The 26,253-nt window shown below is 39.3% G+C and overlaps 6 protein-coding genes and 1 pseudogene across 8 annotated transcripts; 4 read left to right on the plus strand and 3 right to left on the minus strand.

Annotated features, from left to right (window-relative positions):
* Positions 1–727: 727 nt before the first annotated feature.
* On the minus strand, positions 728–8,433 carry LOC102223549 (annotated as a pseudogene).
* On the plus strand, positions 4,233–5,993 carry LOC102223802 (endonuclease domain-containing 1 protein-like). The gene is made up of 2 exons (XM_005800460.3): positions 4,233–4,584; positions 5,109–5,993. Exons 1-2 carry the CDS (start codon positions 4,252–4,254, stop codon positions 5,730–5,732), a joined length of 957 nt encoding a protein of 318 aa, XP_005800517.3. The 5' UTR covers positions 4,233–4,251; the 3' UTR covers positions 5,733–5,993.
* Positions 6,484–8,245, plus strand: LOC102224059 (endonuclease domain-containing 1 protein-like). The gene is made up of 2 exons (XM_005800461.2): positions 6,484–6,989; positions 7,127–8,245. Exons 1-2 carry the CDS (start codon positions 6,696–6,698, stop codon positions 7,715–7,717), a joined length of 885 nt encoding a protein of 294 aa, XP_005800518.1. The 5' UTR covers positions 6,484–6,695; the 3' UTR covers positions 7,718–8,245.
* A 1,479-nt stretch (positions 8,434–9,912) lies between the features above and the next one.
* On the plus strand, positions 9,913–11,445 carry LOC102224315 (endonuclease domain-containing 1 protein-like). Its single transcript, XM_005800462.3, has 2 exons — positions 9,913–10,354; positions 10,622–11,445. Exons 1-2 carry the CDS (start codon positions 10,031–10,033, stop codon positions 11,201–11,203), a joined length of 906 nt encoding a protein of 301 aa, XP_005800519.3. The 5' UTR covers positions 9,913–10,030; the 3' UTR covers positions 11,204–11,445.
* Positions 11,446–11,519: 74 nt separating this feature from the next.
* Positions 11,520–12,606, minus strand: ufsp1 (UFM1 specific peptidase 1 (inactive)). The gene has a single exon (XM_005800463.2). It carries the CDS (start codon positions 12,507–12,509, stop codon positions 11,784–11,786), a length of 726 nt encoding a protein of 241 aa, XP_005800520.1. The 5' UTR covers positions 12,510–12,606; the 3' UTR covers positions 11,520–11,783.
* Positions 12,604–14,718, plus strand: pop7 (POP7 homolog, ribonuclease P/MRP subunit). Of its 2 annotated transcripts, none has more exons than XM_005800419.2 (2): positions 12,604–12,689; positions 13,703–14,718. In XM_005800419.2, exon 2 carries the CDS (start codon positions 13,740–13,742, stop codon positions 14,193–14,195), a length of 456 nt encoding a protein of 151 aa, XP_005800476.1. In that variant the 5' UTR covers positions 12,604–12,689; positions 13,703–13,739; the 3' UTR covers positions 14,196–14,718. The 2 variants fall into 2 exon arrangements, with proteins under 2 accessions (XP_005800476.1, XP_023202904.1); XM_023347136.1 differs by having other exon boundaries at positions 12,615–12,689; positions 13,736–14,718.
* Positions 14,719–14,801: 83 nt separating this feature from the next.
* epo (erythropoietin) lies at positions 14,802–25,649 on the minus strand. Of its 2 annotated transcripts, none has more exons than XM_023347135.1 (5): positions 25,571–25,649; positions 18,876–19,006; positions 18,628–18,714; positions 18,187–18,351; positions 14,802–16,298 (listed from the first exon to the last, which is right to left on the minus strand). In XM_023347135.1, exons 1-5 carry the CDS (start codon positions 25,647–25,649, stop codon positions 16,146–16,148), a joined length of 615 nt encoding a protein of 204 aa, XP_023202903.1. In that variant the 3' UTR covers positions 14,802–16,145. The 2 variants fall into 2 exon arrangements, with proteins under 2 accessions (XP_023202903.1, XP_014324781.1); XM_014469295.2 differs by lacking the exon at positions 25,571–25,649 and adding an exon at positions 25,161–25,504.
* Positions 25,650–26,253: the final 604 nt, after the last annotated feature.

A 26,253-nucleotide genomic window follows, 5' to 3' on the forward strand; every position in this document is an offset into this window, starting at 1 on the left:
ACGACCAGCTTCTTTAGCAATAACTCATTGTGGCTTACCTTGATTGTTGAGGATGTCATTGACTCCTAGACAACTGTCAAGTCATTACACCATTATGTGTATCATTAAAAATATTTTTTATTGGCTCTGTGAAATATTCTAATATTCTAATAAATTTAATGTTTTCTTTTAGCTCCAACTCTACCATCCCCACAGTCATTGTCTCTCCTCTGAAAATGTCCAAACCATCTCAAACAGCAGTGACTGTATAAAAGGTCTGAGTTTCACCTTTTCTACTGACATACAGAAATAAATAAATTTTTCAATGCTATTCTAAATGTCTGAGCATGTGCAGGGTTCATGCTAAGGGCGCTCTTAAACTACTAAGTGAACACAACAGAATTTTATCTTTTATTATTCTACTGGTTTTGTTGTCATTGAAGAAGATAAACGAAGATAAAAGTCCAAACATATTCACTGATGTGCATAATGACCTTGTTATACGTTCACATCCAGAAATGGTTTAAAATGGTACAGAACATGTTTGTCTATGATTCAGTATGAATCAGAGATACAGGGACAACCTTGAAACTGTTTACTGAAACAAACTCACAGAACTCTGACAAAGTTTTATTAGAGTAATTAATTTAAATAAAGTAGAACAGAATAACAGTTTGATACATGCATAACAACTTAAGAGGAGAAATTTATAAAGAAAAAAAATGCTAATATATATACGGTCAATTGTCATTCATTCCTTAAAACTTTGCCTGCTAACTGAAACAGCTCAGTCTTAAAGATGTTTCTAGCTAAAGCCATATATACCTTTCAGCCCTGTGTTGTTTGAATTGCTTAGAATATGATGCACATTTACCTGAACAATGCAAAGAGAAAAAGAGAAACAAAATGTCATTAAAGTTTCAACAGACCAGTTTGGGTCTAAAGTCATTCAGCCATTTTGGTCTTGATGTTGTTTATCCCATCTGCTGAAAATGTTTACATGAAAATTAAATAGTTTAATAATACGGGAATAGTTCTAACTGAAAGCTCAATTTTACTGATTTCTGCACAGTTTTACTTTTCATCTAGGCTGTAACTCTGATCAGAAACACTTTGATGTTCTTGCTTTGTAGTACATCTTTCACATGTTAAGATCACTGGTGGCAGATGGCTACTAATCTCCTTTTTCTGTGCAAACTACGATTCACTTCCAGATTGTCATCCATACAAACTGGATGACGATCTGAAATAGAGTTTGCCTCAATCGTCATGAGGTTTTGATATTCTTTTTAAATATTAAATTATCTTTATCCTTTTTGCCCAACTAACTTGGGCTTGACTACTGCTAAATAAGGTCACCAAGGGTTACCTACTTTCTAGCATAAACACACTTCTAAAATGTTTAACTACCCAGAATTTTATTTCCAGTTAAAAACACTTTTACGTCTTTATGCCGTATTTTAATTTACTTGTTGACTGGATCTCCCTTCCTCTGTGATTCATGAAGAATCACTTCCATCCATTCCTTATAGGTGGCTGTACTCAGAACATGTTGTTCCTCTCAGCCCTGGGGCACATTCAGCTGCATAAGAGATGTAAAAGTAACCATGATTCATCTCACACATGGAGGTAACTGACCCCGCCTGGACTGTGGTGGCGCAGGACCCCAGGAGGTCGTTCTGTCGGTCCAAAAAGTGATAGTCTTCGTCCCAAACCTCAAACTTTCTGCAACAGCTCCACTGTTCCCGAGGGGAACTCCTCGTTCCACTGTGGGCTGTCGTCGTCGGATATGACTGAGGTCTGGAACGTCTGGTTTCCCAGGAAAACTTTCATGAAGGAGTCAGTTTTTGTGAACACGTCTCCCCACAGGCCGCTGGCAGACTTGACCGTGTCGGTGAGGTGGGCCAGCCTTCGCTGCAGTGATGTGACTGGTGGTGCACACAGATCGTAGGAGCTGGGTGTGGAACCTTGAAAGCACTTGTTAGAGCAGATTTTCTTCACGCCGTTTTGTCTCTCGCTCGCCTCTTTTACTCCAGTTTTTTTTCGCCGGTTCGGTGACCAGCTGGTAGAGAGGGACCAGGCTGTGGTTGATGATACCTGGTTTCATTTTCAAGCCTTTCTTCCACTTTTCAAAGCCGGTGAAAGAGAAGAGAGGGTCAGTTTTATTATCTGTGCTGCCTCCGACCATTTTAGTGACTCTGTGGTTGAACTTCCTTTTAAAACTTCTCAGGTTTGGGTGCTTTTTGGCAGCCTTGTGGCAGCAAGTCACTTGGGCTTTTATTTCAGGGCTGTTGACAGCTACTGGTGCAGCCGCCTCAACATTCAGACAGTTTCTCACCTCCATTTGAAGCCAGAAACCTCATGTAGCTCATCTCACTCGTGTTGTTGTACTGTGATGTTAGGCTCAAAACAGACCGGAGAAACTTTGCATTGAGTGGAGGGTTTTTTTCTCACATTGAAACTGAAGTGGAAAGAAAACAGTTTATTAGATAAATCCTTAAATGTGCTATTATATATAATATGTCTGTTAAGTTAAGATATTGGCTAGAGTTACACTGTGAATAAATTTAAAATCTTTCTTTAATCATGTAAATTCAAGATTTATTGTGCAAAATCTTCTTAGAATTAAAAAACAGCTAAAGATAGAACGTTTAGTTTTGGATTATTTTTACCCTAAAGATTAAGTTTAACCTTGTTGCAGTACAACTTAAAGTTTAAACCTACATTAAAAGATATTTCAAACGATTTTCAAATCTACTGCTTGTTTTTCACAGCAGTTTACTCTAGTTTAAACTCACATTGGGTCCCTGACAAAACTCATCAGCCTAAACCAGTAAAAAAAAAAAAAAAGTTTCAGCTGGACACCGAGCAAGTCATGCAACGTTTGAATGAGTCATTTTAAAAGACTTTGGCCTGTTGTTGTTTGGAGTCTGTAAGGGTTTCAATGGAAAATATCAAACAGATGTAGACCCAAAACAACTAATTAGATGAAAAACAGATTTAAAATTCTAAAGAAAGGTATTATCAGGTAAGATCACCAGTTAAGTAAGTTACTCAACTGCTTTAATCTAGTTTAACTTTAGACATGTCTGTCTTTACTCTGAACTTTGTTATGAGGCAACTGAAAGTGTTTGTAGCTGCACATAAAGTCTCTCTGGTGAAAATCAAAGAGGAGTGAGAAATTATAATATTCTCCCAATATGGTATTATTTCTGTTTTTTGATGTTTCCCTCATGTGCCAACTATATACACACCATATGTTTTGCTTAAAGACTAAGTTTTTCAGTATCTGGTTGGACACATAAACCAACATCTTCAGCAGAGGAACTCTGTTATCAATTTCTCTGTAAGAAGAAACCAACTGGGGAAAACATCATGGAGCTCAAGCATCACAACACAGGAACTGTCTGGTTAGGTTTTGTTTTATGCGGAAGGTGTGATCAGCTCAGGCTTTTGCAGAACTTCTTATCACAGTAAACGATTCCTCACCCTGATAGCAAGAGGAAGTCTTTTGGTGTCTGACTGGACGTAAACAGAACCAACATCTTCAGCAGAGGAGACGTTTGATCACAGTTTTGTCTGTCAGAGGAAAGTCATGGGGAAGAACATTATGGAGCTCAGGCATCACAGCAGGGGAACCGTCTGGTTAGATTTTAAATAGTGCATGCTAAAGGTGTGATCGGCTCGTGTTTTTGCACGACTTCTTAGCAAAGCTTAGCAGATTCATTCATAGAGCATCTTAAACACCCACAAGACCAAAGTGTTGTCAACAGAACAGCCGTCACATGATGCACATAACAAAATCAGAAGGACCTAAAAATAAGTTAAAACAGCCCTGTCAAAAAATAATAATAATAATAATAAAATAAAACAGCTAGTAAGGTAAAAATACAATAATTACAAATGTTTCTTAACAGTTTCTGCTCAGAGGAGACTTCTGAAGGCAATTGGCTGAACTGAATTGTTAATCAATCACGAAAAAAACCACCAAAAAATACTTCTACATTGAATGTTAAGTTTAAAATATAAAGTTGTATAAAGGATGTCCATGAGTGCACAGTTTTATTGCCTTACAGTGAGCTCAGTGATGCTTGGCTGCACTGTTATTGTTGGACCAGATAAGTTCTAACCAGCCAATAAACCAGCTCTAAAGCTCCAGGGATTTGCATACCATGTCTGCGTCTAACTTCCATTACATTCCACTAGACTGAGAGCAGCAGTAAACGCAGGAAAAATCATTAAACTGAGCGGCGGTCATGGTGGAATTTATTAATGGAAGACATTCCAAGCCCCGTTTGCTCCAGTTTCTACTCCGGTGTGAGGATGCGTTTGTTTTGTGCCTACATCCTGTCCTGCTCTGTTTTGATGGTGAGCTCTGCCGTGTCCAACAGCTTCAGAGACTGCAGCCATTTTTTCTACATGCAAACGCCTCCAGCAGGGATCCGAGGGACGAGCCTGAAGAAGATCTGCCAGAAGTACGCCGACAAACTGCGCTACGCCACCCTGTACGACAGCAGTCGGCGTCTCCCACTGTATTCAGCTTACATTTTTAAGAAGTCTGATGGGAAGGGGAGGGCAGACACACCGTGGATGTACGAGCCTCAGGTAGAGTAAGCAGAACAATGTGGGATTCATTTGAAAAGTTTTGAAAAAACCTCTTAAGTCATAAAATAATGACTTCTCCCACCCTGACAGTGATCATGTTTTTGTTATTGGTGGAAATTGTTGTAAAGATTATTCAGAGTTTTTATTGCATAAGATCCAACGGATAAAGTAGTAGCTATGATGACACGCAATCTTGACCTACACAATTCCTGTACCCAAATGATTACCTATTTGACCAATGTCAGTAACTAATTGATCAAAATTAAATCTAATTCTTGAAAATAAGAAATAATAAATTATCTTAGATAAAACTGTCTAAATTAGTGCTTTATAAAGTTGGGGAAAGGACCCTGATTGTGACTGCAAATCAACAAGTATGATGTTTGTGTTACATAGTGTGTTTATGAAACAGTAGCATAGTATTTATTCACTCCAAAAATAATCAACTGGATTAAAATTGAGAAGAAAATAAATTTTTTAATTATGTTTCACTTGGGACTATGTTTTCTCTCTCTAACCTACAGCTGGTGTCTGAATCAGAGAGCAGCAACATGAAGGTGCTTCCTCTGACTGCAGACATTTCTCCTCTCATTGAGGAGAGCCAGATCGTTTTGGAGGACTACGTCGATGCTGTAGAATACAGACGAGGCACGCTGAACCCTGACCAGCACCAAGCAGATCCAGACGACAAATCCTCTACCTACACCCTCACCAACGTCGTTCCTCTGATCACTGATTTCCTGGGAACCTCCTGGAGTTCTTACCTAGACACCGTCCGCCGCCGCCTAAACAACTTCTGCCATGGTAAGTCTTACATCGTGACTGGAGTAACTTTTTCAGGAGGCACCATCAAGCGTGACAACAAGGACCGTCTTTCAATACCAAAACACGTATGGATGGGATACTGCTGCCCAAAGTTTGACCGTAACTCACCCTACGAGGTGAGGTTCATGTTCCCCAGTTATGGCGGCTACGCCCTGAATGAACAGACGGGCAACAATGTGGTGGAGGTGCCATTAAAGAAACTGGAGAGTTTCCTGAAGAGCCAAACAGACTTTGAAAAAGACATGGCTATTTTCTACAAGGGCTGTGTGTCAGAAAACACCATCAAAAAGAAGCGAAGAGACCTGCAGAGGCTGAATAACTGAGAATGTTTCAAATATACTTGAACCAGAACAGTGTTAAAATATAAGGCTAACGTACTTTGATTAATGTTATGGTTTTATCAATGTTAGAAAAAGAAGACTGTTTAAAAGTTAAATTCTTTCCCAACTTGGCCTTAGAGGCTGTATTTAGATTGTGTCTGCATTAAGTACTGTCTGTGGGATGTCTTGTGCTTTGTATGCAATGACTCTTAAAAAAAAACAAGAGGGAAAAGAATAAACAATAAAATCAATGTTAAAAGGATAGATTCTCCAACTTTTATTGTCACTCCCTGCAGTTTAACAAAACTGAAAGTAACAATTGTTTTTCCACTTTTCACATAGAATCCACCAGGTTCTGTGATGTGATTACAGAACCTGATCCCAATGCTTCAGATGCAACATTACTGTTAATTCCTGTATAGCTGATGTAACATACAACTGACATTAGGACACTTCTGTGCATTAAAGTGGAAGATTATATTCTACTTTTTTATTTTTTGGTGAGTTATGGTGGGCTAGGACTTTATCAATTAGACAATTATTTTCTACCCATGTTTTCTCCAAAAAATCCTATTATTTTATATATTACTGGATTGCGTATAACTACAGCCTATTGCTTGAAATATCAAGCTTGATTAAACTTGCGTCTTTAAAAGAAAGCTTGACTGCATCACTAGATAGACTTTAGGTCTTTCTATCGTCCTTTCCCACCAGTAGAAGATAAACGTGAACACTGGCTGTTGAATGTTTGACTTTAGTGGGTGGAACTGCAGCACTGCAAGTACAGCATTGCTTTGCATACTGTCTCCAGATTACACAGAAGACTTCACACCAGGTGTGAAACCTGCGTTAGCTTTTCCACTGAACACCACAGGACACACTGAGACACATTCAGCTATTGACTGAAACACTGAACATTCAGCAGCTTTTGGACTTGGATTAGAACCTTCGGATCACATTTGGACGATGGCGTTTTGGCTACAGATGGGTTTCCTGATGGCCAGCCTAACGTCTTCAGTGGTGAGAGGGCGAGTAGAAAATGAGCTGTCTCCAGAGTGCAGAGAATTCCTCTTCATGAGAACCCCACCGAAAGGCCTGGAGCTCCCCTCCGTCAAGTACATCTGTCAGTTTCACAACAAGAAGCCGCGCTACGTGACTCTGTACAGCACGGAGGATCACATTCCCATCTACTCCGCCTACACCTTTAAGCACTCGGATGGGGAGACGTGTGTGGATGTTCCCTGGATGTATGAGCCACAGGTAAGAAAACTAAAACACTGAATCAAGAAGCCACTATTTTGCTTTTTGAAAATGTTTAAAACATGCCACTTGACATGTATTCATTTTAAGCTTACTGTCTTCTTTGCTTATTCTTCTTTTTTTTTTTTTTTACACAGTTGTCCACTTCTTTTGACACAGACGAGATGCAGCCCTTTCCACGCGGTTACATGCACATGAACTTTGAAGACGCCCAAGCGATTCTGGACGACTACACCAACGCCATACACTACGAGCGAGGGACCCTGAACCCGGACGAGCATCAGAACGAACTCGACGACAAGGCCTCCACTTACACCCTCACCAACGTCGTCCCCTTGGTGCCCGACTTCAACGACAGGATCTGGAATAAACAGGAGCACATCGTCCGCAAACGGCTTAACAACTACTGCCGCGGGAAGGCCTACATAGTGACCGGGATCACCAAGTCAGGGAAGATGATCCGCAGGGAAAACATGAACCGTATCGCAGTCCCCAACTACCTGTGGTCGGCTTACTGCTGCGTGGACTATGACCACAACACTCCTTATACGGAGCGATACAAGTTCCCGTCTTTTGCTCACTACGCCCTCAATGAGGACGAGAACAACGAGATAGTAGAGACCTCCGTCCCAAAGCTCCAGGAGTTTCTCAAAAAGACGTTTGCGAACCAGAACTTTCAGATTTTTGAAGGAGACTGCAATCCCCAGTCCTCCATGAAAAGTGATTAAGAAAAATATTTTGAAATGATTGTAAATTTGAATAAATAAAGCTCCACTGTATCCAAATCTCTTAATATACTTTGACAGCTTACCAGACTAAAATATAAGCAAATAAACAGAATTTAATCATGAACTACATCAATATGTGTGTTTGTTCTACACACATATTAATTCTTGATATAATATGTGAAAGTGGTTGCAGAACTTTCATTTTCTAATTAAAGTTCCTCAAGAAAAAACAAGGAAGAAAATGACCGACAAGACAAGTTAGGAGTTATGTTCATGGAGTAGATCAAACCATTCTGAATCATAACTCAATAAGGTTCCTCAAATTCTCACTTAATAAAAACAGAGCATAAAAGTGAAGTATGAGATCTGTTCTACTTTTACACTTCTACAGCTCATTAATCAGCAAAATGACACCTACCAGAGAAGGATAATAAAAAGAAATATTTAAGCATGCATCATAAAAGAAGAGCAAACCTCTCTGACCTATAAAGAAAACTTTACTAAGCATTTGTCTTACCTGTTTGAGTGTCTACCTGTTTTCAAAGGTTATTTTCTTGTCATGTTCAGAACTTAGAATTTTTTAGCATGATTTTATCTAATTAACAATATACAGTAACTGCATCGGTACGTTACGTTGTAATAAACCGTTCAATCAGCCTGTCTGTCTTTCTTTTCAAACATGAAGTAAAACAAAACCACTGTCAGTTGTCCCTGCTGGATGTGGATTTGTGTGAATAGATGTCGGTAGCTTGTATTGGAAAAACACTTTTCCATTACAGCAGGTTTGTCGCTTTTGAAAACCAGTTTGATAAAAGCTAGTTCCGTAAACGTTTTCTACCTTTCAAGAGCAAAGGTCAACAGTTTGGTTGCGAAAGCTCAAGGAGTTCTGATTTATTGATCTCATCTCATTCATGCTGGTAATATTGAAATATTGGATCAGGAAATAATGTTTTCAACTGCAGACAACATTGGTCAAAGACGCTGCATAGAACTCGGAGCAATATATAACTCCACGATGAGGCATATGAACAATAAACCAACAAAAATTTAATAAATAAAATAGAAAAACAGCTAGAAGCTGAGAAACCTTTTGTTTTTTCAGTGCTAATTAAATCTCTCATGAATATTAAAGTTTTTCAACCATTATTTTAAAATTTAATTAAAATAAACCTGGTTGTAAACATGGCTTTTTCAGAATTTTGAAAAATGTCTATTTTATTTACAAAATTTATGGTTCTACATAAAGTTCCTGTTATGCCATTTAGATCATTAATCCATCATCAATACAGATGAATGAATCTTAAACACATCACAATGTTCATGTTGTAAGACTAGAAATATTGCATAATAAGGTCTTATCAAAAAGGTTACAACTATAGATATGAGATTAAACCTGTGAAATGTTGGAAATTCAATACACTTAACCTTAAAAAAAGACATCTACTCTAAACACAGGTATCCTTAGGTCAACATTATGACTTAGTTGTGTTGTTGCTGTTTTTATCCATTGATTTTTGTTGAACCTCTTGATAAAGTGTTATATGAAATTTGAGTGAAGGTCTTAAAAGGAGTTAATACAGATTGGAGAGTGAAAGTCATCAAGCTGCTGAACAGTAAAGTCAGAAGTATATGAAACCTATAATTTGTAAAAGCATTAGCAGAATTTCCAGCTCAGTCAAATGGCTGTTCAATTCCAGCATAAAATGGAAGAAGACGTTTGTCCATTTAGGTGAAGTCTTGCTAATCATGTGATGTAACAAGAAATACCTATTTTGAGCAATGGTTTTATATTCTCACAACTAGCTTTCCTTCTTTTAAACAGGTCTTCATCTATAAAAACTATTCAGAAAGGTTACATATTTTTGTGCACTGGTTGCATTTTTTCCAGTTTGTCAGTATTAATTTTCTCTGAGGATGTTGTTCCATCGCTCACGTGAAGATCGATTACACTTTAATTCCATTTAGGTTTCTAGTGAAATTCAACTCAAATGCAAATGCTGGACTGAACCCATTATTACACTTCTATGCATGCTACTATGTCATGTCAGCAATGTGGAAAAGAGGCATGATAAAACGCTCTCCGTGTCTGATAACATTCATTGCCTTTATACAGCTACACTTGTGGCAATTTGAATATATGGAAAGACTTCACAATGGGAGATCAGTTGAAAGCACAGATGAGCCAGGAAGGGAAATGTTGAGTTTGATAGAGCTGAAACCGAGGCTGTACCTTTTAGACGTAGATGACTTGCAGCCTTTTTCACCAGGAGGATCACAAAGATCTACAGGAGCAGAGAAAAACAAGCTGCAGAGATGAGAGCGACATCTGCAAACCGTGCCGTTTCCCTGACAGCTGTTGTGATGGTGCTAACCTCGGTGGTGCTGCAGGGAGTCCAAGCAGGAGTAGTAAGTGACTTCAGCCATGCAGAGCGCTGCAAGGACTCCCTGTATATGGGAACCCCACCGAGAGGTTATCTCAGCAACGCCTTTAAGAAGATCTGCCAGAGGTACGAGGATAAACCTCGCTACGCCACAGTGTATGACCCCCGCAGACACATCCCCATCTTCTCTGCGTACACGTTCAAGAAGTCAGACGGGGAGAAGAAGGTGGACTTCCCCTGGATGTTTGAGCCTCAGGTGAGTTTAATTCATTCTACAACAAACTGCTGTTTTAGTACTTAAATTTGAGATAGTTTTTAATTTAAATGTGATTGTAGATCCTTTAGCAGGGTATCGTTTGCATTTTGTAGACACTTAATGGTCATGAAGAACTATTACTTAGGCCAGCTTGAAATAAGCTGCCTTGCTGAGTACAGGATAAGTCTCAATGACAGAGTGTGACTAATACCACATCTACAAATCTATCTTTCTGAGTTTGTGGTTTAATTTTTCTTGTGTCAACAGTTGGCATCAGAGAAGAGTAGCAGCAACATGGAGCCTTTCCCCCAGTCTACAAGTATGCACATGAACTTCGAGGACACCCAAGCTGTCCTCGAAGATTACGCCGACGTTGTTCAGTACGAACGCGGACAACTAAACCCCGACGAGCACCAAGCAGACCCTCTGGACAAAGCCTCCACCTACAGCTTGACAAACGTGGTTCCTCAGATAAGGGAGTTCAACCTGGGCCCTTGGGCCGAACACCAGGACATCATCCGCAAACGACTCAATAACTACTGCAGAGGAAAGGCCTACGTTATCACCGGGGTCACCACCTCTGGACACACGATCCGCCGCAACAACATGGACCGGGTGGCCGTGCCGGAGTACATGTGGTCGGCTTACTGCTGCACGGAGTTTGACCAGAACGCACCGTACTTTGTGCGCTACAAGTTCCCTGTGTTTGGGGCATACGGGCTGAACGACCGCGTCAACAACCAGATGGTGGAGGTTCCCCTGAAGAACCTGGAGAAGTTCCTCAAAGGGAGGATGGACGTGGACAAGAACTTCCAGATATTCTATAACGACTGTGTTCCAGATAACTAAGGAAGTTGATGTAATAGTAGATTTTAAGTGTATTAATTTAAAAGTTCATTTTAAGAATAAGTCAGAGACAGATATACCTGGAATTTAACGGTTTGAGAAACTCTATCCCATATTAGAGATATTTTAATTTGATGTTTTGCCCCATTGTTTTACTTGGTAATATATATTCGGTTTATCCTAATTCTTTGATCAAATAAATGATAGAAATGTGTAAAAGTTGTCAAAGACAAGTCTTTATATTTGAGAACAGTATAAAAACAAAGAATTGTCATACTTTTAATTCAAAAATATTTATTTCAATTCTAATAAAGATCCAATGTCTACCCAAAATGTTGGATATTATTATTGGGCCTATGATTACAATGTGTAATGTAAATGAATTCACATGATACAGACAGTTTTGATTTTGAAGAAGGAAATTAACTTCTTAAATAATTGTCTGTAGATGGTGTGTGACAGGAACGTATTGGACTTATCAGATACTTTCACACTTCAACCACTAGATGGCACTCATGTTACAACATTCTGCCCACTGGAACAATATCAGTTTATTGGTACAAAGGCATTTGCACTTGAGGTCTCATATTCCCTTCGTAGCAGTCTGAGGCAAGCAGAGGTTATAAAACGAGGACTGATCTAGAGATGAGACTCGTTTCCAAGCCACCCACCCTCTCTTCTGCAGCTCTGTCTTCTCCAGTTGTCTCCCATAGTAGTGAGGATCAACAACAAGCAAATAGCTCCCTTTGTCCCCAGTACAAACTCCTAATATGCCTTTAGAGGAATTGTCCCTGTCTCCTCCCATCATGACAGGAGAACCGTGCTTCTCAAAGTGTTGATGAAGCTCCTCTGCTGCAACCTGCTCCAGCTCTGCCCCTCCACCTCTAACATGCACCACCTTACAGGGAACATCACAGAAGTAGTCCAGCACCAGGGAGGCTTCAAATGTCCCTATCCACTCCTTGGAGCCTGAGAAGGAGCCTGGCTTGTCCCCCATTGTCACCAAGGCTTGCTGGATCTGTGGTAGGCTTGGAGCGATTCTGTTCTGGTTTTGAACTGGGGACCTGTTCAGGTAAATCCACGAAGCCATGGTTTGAATGGTACGGTATCCACAGCCCCAGCCTCTGTCATCCTGTCCATCACAGCCATAATGGAAGTACAGATAGTCTCCTTTAACCAGGGAACATTTCGCAGGGTCCGTCAGTGGATCAGGGAGCTCAGTGTGTACATTCTTTAATAAAGTTTCTATCTTCTGACAAATCTCCTCCTTTTCACAGGCACCCCAATCTATATTTTCGTCAGAAGCCATTGATATTGTCTCTGAGTCAAATATAAAAAAAATGTAGTCGAAAGACAAGCAAATAAAAACACTCACCGGTCCAAACAGTTTTACTTCCGGGTTAGGATGGAACACTTCCTGTTGTGTACAGGAAAAAATATGATGGCGGCCACATAAAGCAACGTTTTAGCTTGATTCTGTTCTCTGAAGGTAATTATGCTCTTACTATTGACAATTTATCGGTACGAAACTCAAAAATACAACGCTTAGGTAGTGAGTCAATGTGGTTTAATTTAATTTGAGCCGTTAGTTCATCTCGATTGAGATATTTTGTATTTTCAGTTGGACGCTGGTTTCTTTTCTAACAGAAATTATACAATTAACGAGATAATATAAGACCTCCATTAACTGAACATGCAACTATCAGATAGGTGAAAAACAAGCAAAACGTAGCGCTTTTGCTGCTTCTCTTCTCCTATGTATACGGGTAAAGTGGGTACGCATTATTCTCATCCGGCCAAATTATTCTAGCTGTTTGAAATAATCTGTTCAACCTCCATAACTCACGAACAAATTAATTTTCCAGCAAGCCTTTAACTGTGTTTATGCTTCACATCAAGGATAACAGATTCTGTAGATTTGGGAACATTTGATTTTTATTTGCCAAAGTTACGTGGGGGGAACCAAATATTTCAGCTGCTTGAGATAATCTGTTCCCCCTCCATGAACAGATTCATCTCCCAGCTAGTCTTTAACTAGGTTTATTCCTCTCCTCGGTTCCCCTTACATAGTTTATATATGTAATAAAAAATTAGGAAAAAAAAGATTTATTTTTTAGCGTTTGACATCCTGATCTAGAGGAAAATTGGATCATTTAAATTTTTGTATTTTATATTCAGTATTCACTGTTTTGTTTGCTTGTTGGTGTTTCAGTTGCTTCAATTTTATACTTTATTTTAAAATAGTTGCCTCCAAATTTTATCAATAAGTATACTCTTACTGCAAAATCTTAAATACTAACCACAGTTTTGTGTCATTATAACAGATGTATGTGAAATTGTAGCAGATACTTTAGTTTGGCAACTGTTACTAGTTTCCTTCTTACTCAAGGTTTATTTTTGTATTTTAAATGACACCCACTTTTCAAATAAGTTTTTTTGAACTAATTTGTTTTGATAATTGGTTTATGTTTTAATTAGCTTGCCACATGTTCTTTCCATTAGCCTTCTTCTTCTGGATCTTCACTGTTCATTCAGAAACATGACTGAACCACGCAACCCCGGGATGTCCTCCGTCCCCCAGAGTAACCCCTCCCACACGGAGTCCAGCTCCCAAGCCGTAGAGATGGATCCAGTGGAGTACACCCTGAGGAAGCGTCTCCCCCGGAAACTTCCCAAGAGGCGGAACGACGTCTACGTTAACATGAAGACCGACTTCCGGGCTCAGCTGGCGCGCTGTCAGAAGCTGCTGGACGGTGGCGGTCACAGGGAGATCTGCGTCCACGGGTTGGGCCTCGCCATCAACAGAGCCATCAACATCGCCCTGCAGCTGCAGGCCAGCAGTCAGGGCGCTCTGCAGCTGGCGGCCAACACCTCCACAGTGGAGCTCATCGACGACCTGGAGCCGGAAGATCCCGACGAGGCGGGGGAGCCCATGACACGTACACGCAATAACTCAGCCATTCATATCAAAGTTTTCTATCCTGATCCCCAGTGACCTGAAGGTACTACCTGATGTATTTCTCTTGTTGGACATTTTTTTGTTTGGACTCATGGTTTTAAGTGCAGGAGGGCATGCATGTGTTTACAAGTGAATCATATTGAAATCCTCCTATTTTCTACTTGTTTAATGTATATTTGCCTGATGAGGAGCAGAGGAAACACATGTAAACATGTACAGCTACTGATATATTTCATTGTCCACTGGTTTGCATGTCTTTAAAAATTCATAGAAAAAAAAATTAATCTTTCAAATGTTAAAGTGAGTGCTGTTACTGTTAATGTCCACTAGATGTCAGTGTTCAGCTCCAGTGAGTCTTTCAGCAGCTAAACGTCAATGAATCTAATTGGCAAAATGATCATTGTTTACATTATAGAGTTCAGCGAAGGGTCAGCGAGACTTGAACTGAATTTATTTGTTGCTTCTCCTTTAAAACAGATTTCTGTTGTTTCCATGATCAAAACTGAACCACTTAAGATTCTGTATTTGGTTTAATAAAATAAAAGTTGCTTGAAACTTCTTCAAATTCTATTCCTACATCATTGGCAGAAAAGAAAAATACAGGATATATGTAAGATGTCCAATTCAAGGCAGAAGCATCATGAACTCGGTGTGTGCAATGTAAGGTGTTTGGATTTTAGCAGCAGGCCTCCACAGATAAATGAACAGACTTCCTGTTGTCGTATTTTCATCTGCCCTCTCTTTACCCAAGAACAATATTTTGCATTTAAATAGTGGATTTTGCAGCGATGGGACAAAACAATACAAAAAAACAGGAAAGGAAATAGACATGCATCCTCAAAAACAGCTTCCATTTGCACAGCAACATATAAAAATACAGGAAAATAAACAAGGAAGAATACTTAATTATTGTGAAACAGCTGAGCATCCCTTCAAGAGAGAAACCTACAATTCCCAGGGTTAGAAGATTGCATGTTTGAGGACATACGACAAGAGAAAGGGGAAAAAACAAGTGTTAGCGTCAGTTTCTGGAAAAATGTTTGCAAATACAGCTCTACAGGATGTTAATTGTAAAATTTTCCAGGCAGTCTGGCTATCAGCGTATGGAGCCAGGATGAGTGTTGGGGTTAGACAGAAACTGAAACACAGATAACGGTCCACAGTTCCCATGTAACCCACCCCAGTGACCTCTGGCTCTCACTCCACAACTATCAGCTTTGCATACCTCCAACAGGCCTGTGAGAGAAAACCCTGCAGTGTGACACAGATGTTCAGATACAAACTTTAAAAAAAAAGAGGAAGAGCAGCTTTATATGGCAAATCAAGAGTAAGTCTTTGCACGTGTGCAAAATTTCCAGTGTACAAAAAGTGAGCATGACAACGCGCTTGTTTAAACCTGTAAGAACCTGTTACACAAAGACAGTAGCCTAAAAATAGAAAATCTGTATAAATAGTTTCTACACAATAAAAATATTTACTGACCAATTCCAACAGACAAGACTAATATATATCTCTGAGGCATAGTTAAATAACAGTTGAAGGCATGTTGGTGAAGTCCCAATGTTGCTTCTTTGCAACCTAACAGTCCTATCAATATTTCCAGGGTGTTTCACTCTATTTTTCCAGTATGAACAGACAAACACACCAAAAAGTTCAGTCTCAACTCACACAACATTAACATCCACTAAAAAAGTGCAAGAGCGTGCCTGTAGAACAGCGATTGGAGCAGCGCTTTCCAAAGGCGTCTTCTTGGTAAAGGTTTGCTTCAACACGTCCACGAGACACATTTACATTCCATTGCGCAGTCGTCTCCAGTCCGTCCAAACCCTTGCTGGGTCTGTCCTTTCCCTCCAGATTCCTCCTTATAGTCGAGGACCCATCCCATGCTGCATCCAGCTGCCATTGCGCAGGTTAACACAGTCAAGTTTCTCCACTTGCCTTTGGAAACACAAAGTACTTTTGTCTTGGAGTGAGCCTGTCTCCTGATCAGCTGGCTTCTTGCTGACAAGCCTGTGCGTCCAAAAGAAGAAGGCGTACTTTGCCTCGCAGGAAATTGAGGTGAACTTGAAGCAGTTCTGTAGCTGTGGACACCCGCCATGTTCCCTCCGGTCCCACAGTACTAGCAGGTGGGGTATATTCCTGGAAACGAATACAAAGAAACATGATGCAACCCAAATACAGACAGCTCTTTCAGCTTACTCAGGCCAAAGAGTCATTTTCAAAGGCACTATTGTTTCTGCAGCAATCTAAAAACTGGCTGGCAGAGTTTTGTACGTCATCTTTTTAAAAGATGACCTGTTGTCTCATGATGTACTTCAAGTTATCCATTGCATTTGTTTTTACTTTTGACAAAACTTTCTTCATTACATCAATTAAAATAATAGGTCATGGTGGACCATGCTTATTGGGTTCTACATCTATTTAAATCTAATTAATCTAATTAATTAATGTATTGTATGTACAACTGAACCATGAGTTAAACTTTTTTCCAAAAACTATGTTGACAGTTATGGGGGGACAAAACCCTGTTGCACAGATACACTAAGGACAAACCATCACGTGCAAACACACACACACATCCGCAACCCAGAAAGACCAACTGACCTAACACACACTTTTTGGAACTGTGGAGAAAACTCATGCATGCACAGGAAGAAGATGCAAGCCTAAGGGCCAGGATTCAAACCCAAGACCTCCTTCATGAAAAGCAACAACACTAACAACTGCTCCACTGTGCAGCCTCATTTTTGTTCTCATGTATGAAATATAGAAACTTTATTTTTTTCTCTGGAAGAAACTGGCATTCCAAATATCTGCCAAGGATAAAAATGTTAAATGCAAATAAATTTTTCTCACAGTCCACTAATGTGTTAAGAACCTTAAGAATTTATATACTTAAACCTAAATAATTGCTATACCACTCAGTGCCATTTAATAGCAGACATGTACTCTGTTGACCTTCATTTGGAAAAATTACATCAAAGTACAAATGTCTGGACATGATGTACAGCATCAGATTTGGTGAAAACCAAAGAGTGCATGTTACTGGGGGTGGATGACTGACTCACTTTGCAGCTACATGACTTGCACACCTTGCAGGCAGTGAGTCAACAAACAACTTGATCATGTACCAAAGTATTTTAACATCAAATATGAGCCCATCTGTCAGACAGCCGAAGCTTGGACCAAACTGTGTCAACAGGACAATGATCTCAAACACTGCAGCAAATCTACAACAGAATGGCTATAAATGAAAAGAGTCAAGGTGTTGCAATGGTCCAGTCAAAGTTCAAATTCTCAAATCGACAGAAGTACTTTCCTGGGACCCATGCATTTCCTAACTCCTCAAATCTTCAGTGACAAAGATCCACTAGAGAAAAACCTTACTACTGAATCTTGGTCAGTTTTCTTTAATAAAAGTATTTCCTTTCTATCTCAACTCCCTTATATATGTTAAGGGGTTACTGCCCCCCCTTCAGGCAAAAAGTAAGCAAGAGCATTTGAGTTCTTAAACAGGGGCTTTAGCTGTTTTTTATTTTAAAAAAATGTTATTTTAAGAGCAGGGGAATTGAGGCTGTGATACTTCTTAATGTCTTTCCACTGATAATTATTAGGTCAGGCCAACAAGGGCCACAGCAGATTCATTCTGAATAGATAGTAAAGAAGATAAGTCACTATTTTTTTAATTTTAAGGATACCCCTTTAGATGTAAGATAAAAAGAACACTGCTAATTCCTAGAATGATGAATCTATTGATGTGTTTACCAGCTGGAAAAGTTTTTACTCCTTGGAAGTTCAAATCTGAGAAAACAAACATCTATGTATCCTTAGCTTTATCCGTTAAAGATGCAAACTCCTCAAAAGAAAGAGCCCAGTTGGGCTCTGAAGCCATTGCCTCTTTGCTGTAGCGTAGAGTACCACCTACACCACTCTGCAGCCCATATTTTTATTCTGTCAGTTTTTAAAAAAAGGTTTTAAGAAATGTAGGATACATTCTTGTTTAAGTTTCAATCGCATGATGACTCACTTGAAAGTTGAGGCTTCGTAGTACAGCGGTGATGCTGTGTAGGTTTCTGATGACGTTGTCTATGTGGCTATTAAGTTCTGAGTTCGTCATCGATGTCCGTAGTAAGCTGAGGGCCTGTTGTAAAAGCCACAATCCGGTCTGCACTTCCTGAGCTTGCTCCATTGCCTTCCCAAAAAACAAACAGAGCCAAGGAGTTAGAGTCGTCTTTTGGAGGCGATAAAGATCGTAGGATGTAGGAAGTAATCAGCTCTTCCGTAAGTAATTAACTGGAGTCACGGGTCTTCCCAACCAAAAGGAAAAAAAGACACTTAAGCAATAAAATGACCTCTAGGAAGAATTATGGTATAATTCTTCCATAATAAACACTACAGGCTACAAGGGGAAAAGTTCTGCAGTCTTTCATGACAGATTTTACTTAATCTAATCTCAATGGTTACTTACATTTTTCTTTTCCCAGTCATCAAAGTTGACCGTAGTTTGGGGAACAGAGACAGCCTCTGTCAGACCACATCCTTCTCTGCATGATTTCTAAGAAAAGAGAAAATAAAAATTTCTTTTAGAGCTGTCGTGGAAAAAAAATATCTTACTTAACTATATCTAAACTGAGTTTATACCATGAACGCAGTAGCTGTGCACCAATTCTCTTTCATTGAGTTTGCGTCTTACTGCATTTATACGTCTTTTCTCACCATAGTGACTTCTGCGTCTCGTGCTTCCTGAATGAAATGGTTCAGGACCCTGAGGTCACAGATTGGCCTTAGTGGGGACGGTAGGCCTGGACGGGTCCACTCCAACACTAATAGCAGCAAGGCGAACAGTCCTGCATACAAACAGGCAAACAGCCATGAAGCTTTCAAAACTAATGACCACATGCAAACATCAAAGATGATTTAGATTCCCTCTGAATGGCGTAAGACATATGTCCAACATAGCCAATGATGTGATTACAAAAAGACATATAAAACATTTTCTCTCTGCTCCATGTCTTAGGACTGGGGTGTACGTTGATGCTAGGTGGTCATATGCAGGCTTGTGTATAATTCACATTAACATTTCTGTGTATAATTTTTCAGTCTTGTAGGAAATAAGCTACAGCTGAGCTTAATTTTGCATTTAGATCTACATAAAGTTGAAACTAGATTTGTATATATCTATCTATATATAAAGACAGATAACCTCTTTCCTTTAAATTTAATGAATAAGGATAAGACACACTACAGTTCAATGGCCAAATGGCCGAAAGAGATTAACCACTCAATGAATGCCTCCTGCATCAGAAACCCTATGTAAGAAAGGGAACAGCAGAAAATCATTATGGAAGGACATCAGTGGAAAAGATGATGCCTGATCACACAAAGCTATAAGGTTTGGACCAATAGGCACTATAGGGCAGGACAGAGGTCTGAAACTGCATCCCTTGAGGGCCAGAGTCCTGTCTGTGTCTCTTGTCCTACACTCTTGAATTACAAAGTGAAACTGCCTCATTAGCATACAGTCAAGCTCTACAGACCTCAGCTAATGAGTTCATATTGGAGCCAGGTGTGCTGAAGCAAATTCATATAAAAGTTGCAGGATTCTAGTCCTGTAGGAATGCAGTTTGAGACCACTGGTATATACTGTAGGTACTAATTAAGGCAGCACAAGTACAGACACTTAAAAGTCCAATTCACATCAGAAAGGACCCAGGATGTAGGGTGTGGAAAGATGTCCAAGTGATAATCCAGCACATAAACTGAAACTGCAAAATTCAGACAAAATGTCCACAAAACTTTATACCTAAACAAGTTACAGTGAAGTTCCGAAGCAGAAGTTGGAGGCCTATCTAGCCTGAGAGACAAAGATCTATGACCTATAATTATGTAAGTGACAAACACGGTATGGGTAATTACCCATATCGTGTTTGTATGGGTAACATAACATCATTGCAACATAACATCATTGCAATTGACAAAGTCAAAAAGTCGACAAGAAGGCAGAAGATGTAGACGTGGTGATCACAAGAGATGACATCAAAAAGACGGACTCCAGGAAACTTTAAAAATGCCAAGAACTCAAAGGAAATAAAGTATTTGTGGAAAGTTTTAAAGTTTTCTGTCCATCAGAAGACAGTTCAAGGAACAGCTAAGGTACTGTCTGAAGCTGTCAAGCTCCAAAGACCTGAGCTTGAAAGTGAAACTGACCAAGTAGAAAGGGAAAGTGACAAATTGAAATATGTTATGTCACGTTATTAGTTACGGTAACTGATGACCATTAAAGAATCCCATAAAATCGGTTATCTCATGAAACGTAACTGGCACAGATGTTAGCTCATGAGGCTAGCATTTTTAGCCTCTGGTGCCCATACTTTACAAATTATGTAACTTGTAAACCAATAGCTGCAATCTATATGTACCAAATTAGGACAAAGTTGACCCATTAAGTTTTCCATGAGTCTTTGTTTATGACTTGTACCTTTTGCAAGAGATACTTGCAGATGTCACTCCTGTATAACTGATCATTTGTCCTACAAAGCTAAACGCTTGCATTGCCCTGCTTCAAGTCGTCCACCTCTCTAGACAATATTTCCTGTCCTTGTATAATCTAGTTCAAATAAATTATTTTATGAACATACACAGAAAATATTAACCCATTTATTTAAGCTGTTACCCTGCTTTGATTAGTTGCTAGCTTGACTCTCCAATGAGAATCCCCCAAAACAGAGATCACTGTGACTGCTGAGTGCTCAAAGTAAGAATTGACTAAACATATCTACTACACATATCACTTAAATTTATATAAAAGTAATATATATACTTTTACCAATACTGACAGAGCTGCTGAAGGAGCAGGCTTTCACAAACAGAAGCAAAAGGATTTTTGTAGGTGTCAGAATTTTCCCCAGAAATGCAAATACTGCATACCAGAAGGGAATTTCTAAGGCGGCAACCTGTAAAGTCAGCATGAAGGAATGACTCAGCATGATATGGCAATTCCTTAAAAAAAAAAAAACATGTGATGCCTTAGATTATGAACAGAAACATAAATACAAAGACACTGGAGGAAGAGCCTTGTTTAGGTCTCATTTCCCTCCAGACTCATTAGTCAGACTGACATGCTTCTTCAAACTAACTAAAGATAAAAGTAAATTGTAACATCCACTCATGTCTGACCACATTTTGATGAATTTATGATAAAGACTTAAGTCTGTCCAGTGGGCTCACAGCCTTGGTCCCCTGTGCCACATCCTGAATGAACTTAGTCACAGGAGCAAGGACATATGACGCAAAAAGCATAATAAAAAGAACAAACTATTTTTCCAAGCCATAACAAGTCAAAATAAGTTCCCAGGCTGTTGAGCATCTGACAGGAAAGAACTAAAATTTAAAGTTAGATATGTGTTATACATTGGGCTATGAAAAAATGCTTCCCTACTCATATTACTCCTGTTTTTGCTTTTTTATTTTGTTGCATCTAAGTGTTTCAGACAATCAAATCCTTTTTTACCAATCAGACCATCAAGTAAATCTTATTATCAGTCAATATAACCTGACTACGCAGTTTTCAAATTAGGTTTTCATTGCCCTAAACCAACCTGACTTTATGTGGAAAGGTAATCGTGTTCTTATTAAATTATGAATTAGCTATGATTCACCACATCCTGGTTACTGCCAGCAATGTAGAACGAAGAAATCACTAAGAAGAGAGCTTGTCTGACAATATGAATTAGTCTAAAAGAACAAATAAAGCAACAACCTAAAGAAATTCCTGAACAGATGAAAATCAAAGTCACTGACGCCTATCAGTCTGGAAAGGATAACAAAACCGTTTCTGAGGCAATCACATCACAGTGAGAGCCAATATCAGCGGTGAAGCTTTGCAGTAGTGGCTGGTTGACCAAAATTACTGCAAGAGTACTTCAGTGATTCACCAAAGTCGTTACTAAAAAGTTCACAACAACATTTAAAGCACCAAAATTCAACAACTAGAGGGTGATTTGGAAAAAGTAGCCTGAATCGAAGGGTTCCCAGGTGAAAACCACAATGGCCAAAAACATCCCAATACACTATATTGAACCCCAAGACTTTTGTAAAAATATTCTGTGGACGGTCGAGATAAAAGTGAATCTTTTTAGAAGCTGTGTGTCCTTTAACATCTATCACCAACTGGAAACAGTGAACGGCTCCAAGACTACAGCATAAAGCAGATTTTAGTGACCTATGTCTGTGTAAAATGCAGCTACATTATTTTAAACTTGCTAAAAGTTCCAAAGATTTGTCCATTGACAGTCTTCCATACCAGTCCTGTTTTTATTTTTACCCAACCGTGGTACCAAAAAATAGTTTCAAAGGTATTCTTTAAATTGTAATAAAAATCTTTACCTCTCTTGCTAACTAAATATCCAAGGATGAAGTTATTGCTATGATCTACATGCAAAGCATTGTCTTTGCAGGCTAATGACTGGCCTCTTTTCCACGTGTTCTGACTCTGCTAAGTTGCGTGACTCAGCTCGAGGGTTATCGGTGACCTTTCCACCAACACCACTGCCTACGTGCAAATGCATCAATGCATTCACACATACACTTTGTCGAGACTTTCTCACCACGGTGGTGGAATTTGCAGGACGGTGGCCAGACTACAAGCCAACAGCTTAGTGTGCCAATATCAGCTGCCTGAAAACAGTGTTCCTTTTTCAGATAAGCATAATAAGTCTTCCAGTAGTGGCACTTTGGATGGTGGAAAGCTTCCCTGAAGGTATGTTGCACATGTGTTGGAAAAGACTGATGTTGACACGTGCAACTACATTTCCGATATGTGCTATTTTAACTTATGTCTGTTAAGCATGATCCAGTTTAAAGGATGGGTGAGAAGCAGTTAAAAGAGGCAAAGGGCCAATAACTACATGTCTTTTGTGAAATAGAAGGGCTTTAACATGTTACGGTTCAGAATTTTAAATACGTAGCCAGCAGATGAGCGACATAATTTCCTGCTCTGCTGGAATCCCTTACGACAGTCGGCTTCTGATAACCTCTTGCCCCGACTGCTGACAGAAGTATGTGCTGAAACCTGCACAATCAGCTTTATCATTGAGTGGCCCTCTTTCTCCGTCTGCTGGGTCATGCTTGAGAAGCAAACTTTTAAGGTGACTTCCCTTGGGAATGAAACTGATTAACACAGTGGTCATCAATACTCAATGTCTCTCCAGGAGGCTGGGTCATCTGCGGGAACTTCGAGTTGCTGAAAATAAAGCATCTTCAGCCGAAGTCGGAATTAAAACTTGCACGTCGCAACAATTTCGTCCAAAGCTTCAACAATGCTTACATCAGTGTCTTCAAATAGATTTTTCTTAAGATGAATCATCTTGATGCAATTAGTGCTGGGAGGAGTAAAGCATGGAAGCATCACCAAAGTTTTCACAGCATCTTTGCAAGTCGTAGATGAAGAAGATCCTACCGGGTGGTTTTGGGGGGCCACTGTCTCCTCCTGTTCCCCAGCTCTTGTCTCGCATTCTCATTCCTTTTATTCAACATAATGAGGATTTTATCTATTATCTTTATAATCCTTTTGCATCTTCCTTCCATCGTCCTGCCTGTAACTTTGGTGTAAAGAGATATCTTTCTAATGTCTCATTGAGCTACAAACAAGAAGTTAATGAGCATTTATCAATGCATCAGTCAGATAACCAACCTCACTGCTTGGATCAAGAAGGTGAGGTTTCATTTCATCCCATCATCAAAGTACATAAAGACAAAGTCACTTTCATGCACTATATGCAAAGTTTCTTTCTGATAGCTGAAGCAATGTCAGTGGGGAGAATGATCTATTCCCTTAATTCTCCATTTTGCAAATGCAACAGTTCAGCTCTCAAAAAAATGCTAAAAATCCTATTTTAATCCCAAGACGATGCCATACCTCAGTGTAACTGATCAGGAACTTACTTTGTTTAGGAAGTTCTTTCCAAGAGCCCCAAAACCAACCTCTGCATTTTATCTATGCACTATTGAATGAGCAGCATGTTAAGATGTTGCAAATATGGTGGACAAAGATTAACACCACATTGTAAGTCATGTGATCCTGTTGTCAAATATTTAATTTCATTCTAGGATTACACTACAGAATGAGATCATTCAAAACGCACAGACACTGTCTGAGTCATCTATTGACTGCATTTATACTGCAATGGTCACATACCCAAAACGATGTAGTTTACTAATTAACAGTCGAATGTCTTATCAAGAAGATTAAACCAAATCACACAATGCATAAACATAATTCCTGTCAAATATCGAAACTTGTCTGCATATAGAAAAACTTAGATCAGTGTCACTGCACATCATTGATAATACTAGCAATCTTTCTTCAGAAACGAATGTATTATTGGATTATTAAATGGATTATTACAAATAGCAACATTGAGCACCAATAACTTTACCATCACAGAAAGCTCATTCTGCTCACTTTGCATTGTCATTTTCACACTTTACCAACATATCTCACAAGTTACAGGCTTTTTTCATGCAATGCAAGACTTTCCTCTAAGTTACCCAGAAGGCGCCATAACAGCAATCAGAGTTATGCGTCAATTAAAACAATACTGTGTCCCTCTAATTAGTCAACTTACAATGTTTTCTGATTTCTTCAGACAAAAACATTTAAAGTAAAAAAAGGCATAATACAAAAAAGTTTATTGCCGGGCCATTTGCTCCCATTAATCACCAAATTTATATATATCAAAAAATGAAATTAATTTGTCAGAAAAATAGGTTTTTCATTCAAATATATAAAGTTATTTATTCGGGAAAATATGAATGAAAAATTACACGAAAATCTAGAAACGATGTTGTGTTAGTAAAAGTAGTTACTATCTACATATTTCATTCATGCGCCACTGGCTAATAAAGGACGCTCAAATAACCTGAACTCGCAGAGCTGCGCTGCGCTGCAGACAAGGTCATGCCCACATGGCCAACTGCGCGGCTGGACGCTTTCGCTCTTACCTCTACAAGTTTTCCGCAACATTCGCGACAAGCAGCGGCATCTTTCAAACACATTGTGAGATCATTGGACGTGTGCACCGCAGGCAGCGTCTGAGGCACCGGTCAAATGTCCAAAAGGTCCAAGACGCGACCAGCAGCGTCATGCAGCTCCGTCCTGCTGCACAGAGCATTCACCTAGCAGACTTCATCACTGGGGAGCTTTGGGGAAACCTTTTTATTTACCTCCCCTGAGGAGACGAGACAGTGATAACGCGAGCACGCGCCTTTTTTTTTTTCGTACCACACACAGAGATTAAACATCAACCCATACTGCAGCCCCCTCAGTGCGTAAAGCATGAAAAAAGACCAACAACCAAAGCCAGTGTTGCTACAGAGGGGGGAAAAAATATTAAGACATGCCCATAACTCACTGGGAAATTCCATAGCGGTGTCCGCATAGCCCCTCACAGGCTCCGCGTGGTTTGACCAATAGGTCCGTCTATTGGCCATTAATTGGAAACGAAGCTCTTTTGTGGATCTCATGTGCACTTATCCGGTAGGTGTTTCTAAAAACTGATGCCGTTTGATTTTTTCTTCTTATTAATGACTTTGAAAATAAGATGTCATTGTTTCCATGATGACAAGATGAGCTACTCCTCCCTTGAGGAAAAACTGCTGTCTGTTATTGCTTTATAAATAGAGTGGGGGGACTGTTGATTAATATTAAGGTGATTAAAACCACAACAAGAAAGCAGCAGAAAAAACGTGCCATTCAAATCTATTATTGTTGGAAATGTTTCCAGAAACAGCAAATCACAATATTTAATATTTCAGAAATTGTATTTTTGTTAATAAACTACTTTCTCTGAATGTAAACACGTTAACATAAATTTAATTTAGCTTAATTTGACTTCCTTTATTTAATTAGGTTAAAACCCCATTGAGATCAAAATCTCATTTGCTGGCCAGAATATCTGCTTCACATATCAAAAGGATTCCACACATCAAAGACATTAAAGGACCATTTAAAACAATAAAAGTGAAAAAAAAGAATAAAATATGTAGATTTTCATTCAGAAGTTTGAGTTATTAGAGGACATTATTTAAAACTACT

This window comes from Xiphophorus maculatus, chromosome 14 (genome assembly GCF_002775205.1).
Source record: "Xiphophorus maculatus strain JP 163 A chromosome 14, X_maculatus-5.0-male, whole genome shotgun sequence".
Lineage (NCBI taxonomy): Eukaryota > Metazoa > Chordata > Actinopteri > Cyprinodontiformes > Poeciliidae > Xiphophorus > Xiphophorus maculatus.

Bases quoted from the DNA above. Each gene is read 5' to 3' on its own strand.
- LOC102223802 (XM_005800460.3), top strand. From the start codon at position 4,252: ATGGAAGACATTCCAAGCCCCGTTTGCTCCAGTTTCTACTCCGGTGTG. The intron at 4,585-5,108 runs GTAGAGTAAGCA...TCTAACCTACAG, and splicing joins CGTGGATGTACGAGCCTCAG to CTGGTGTCTGAATCAGAGAG.
- LOC102224059 (XM_005800461.2), top strand. From the start codon at position 6,696: ATGGCGTTTTGGCTACAGATGGGTTTCCTGATGGCCAGCCTAACGTCT. The intron at 6,990-7,126 runs GTAAGAAAACTA...TTTTTTACACAG, and splicing joins CCTGGATGTATGAGCCACAG to TTGTCCACTTCTTTTGACAC.
- LOC102224315 (XM_005800462.3), top strand. From the start codon at position 10,031: ATGAGAGCGACATCTGCAAACCGTGCCGTTTCCCTGACAGCTGTTGTG. The intron at 10,355-10,621 runs GTGAGTTTAATT...TTGTGTCAACAG, and splicing joins CCTGGATGTTTGAGCCTCAG to TTGGCATCAGAGAAGAGTAG.
- ufsp1 (XM_005800463.2), bottom strand. From the start codon at position 12,509: ATGGCTTCTGACGAAAATATAGATTGGGGTGCCTGTGAAAAGGAGGAG.
- pop7 (XM_005800419.2), top strand. From the start codon at position 13,740: ATGACTGAACCACGCAACCCCGGGATGTCCTCCGTCCCCCAGAGTAAC.
- epo (XM_023347135.1), bottom strand. From the start codon at position 25,649: ATGGCCAATAGACGGACCTATTGGTCAAACCACGCGGAGCCTGTGAGG. The intron at 19,007-25,570 runs GTGAGTTATGGG...GTTTGTATGCAG, and splicing joins CACCGCTATGGAATTTCCCA to GACTGTTCGCCTTGCTGCTA. The intron at 18,715-18,875 runs GTGAGAAAAGAC...CTCTTTTCTTAG, and splicing joins GAGACGCAGAAGTCACTATG to AAATCATGCAGAGAAGGATG.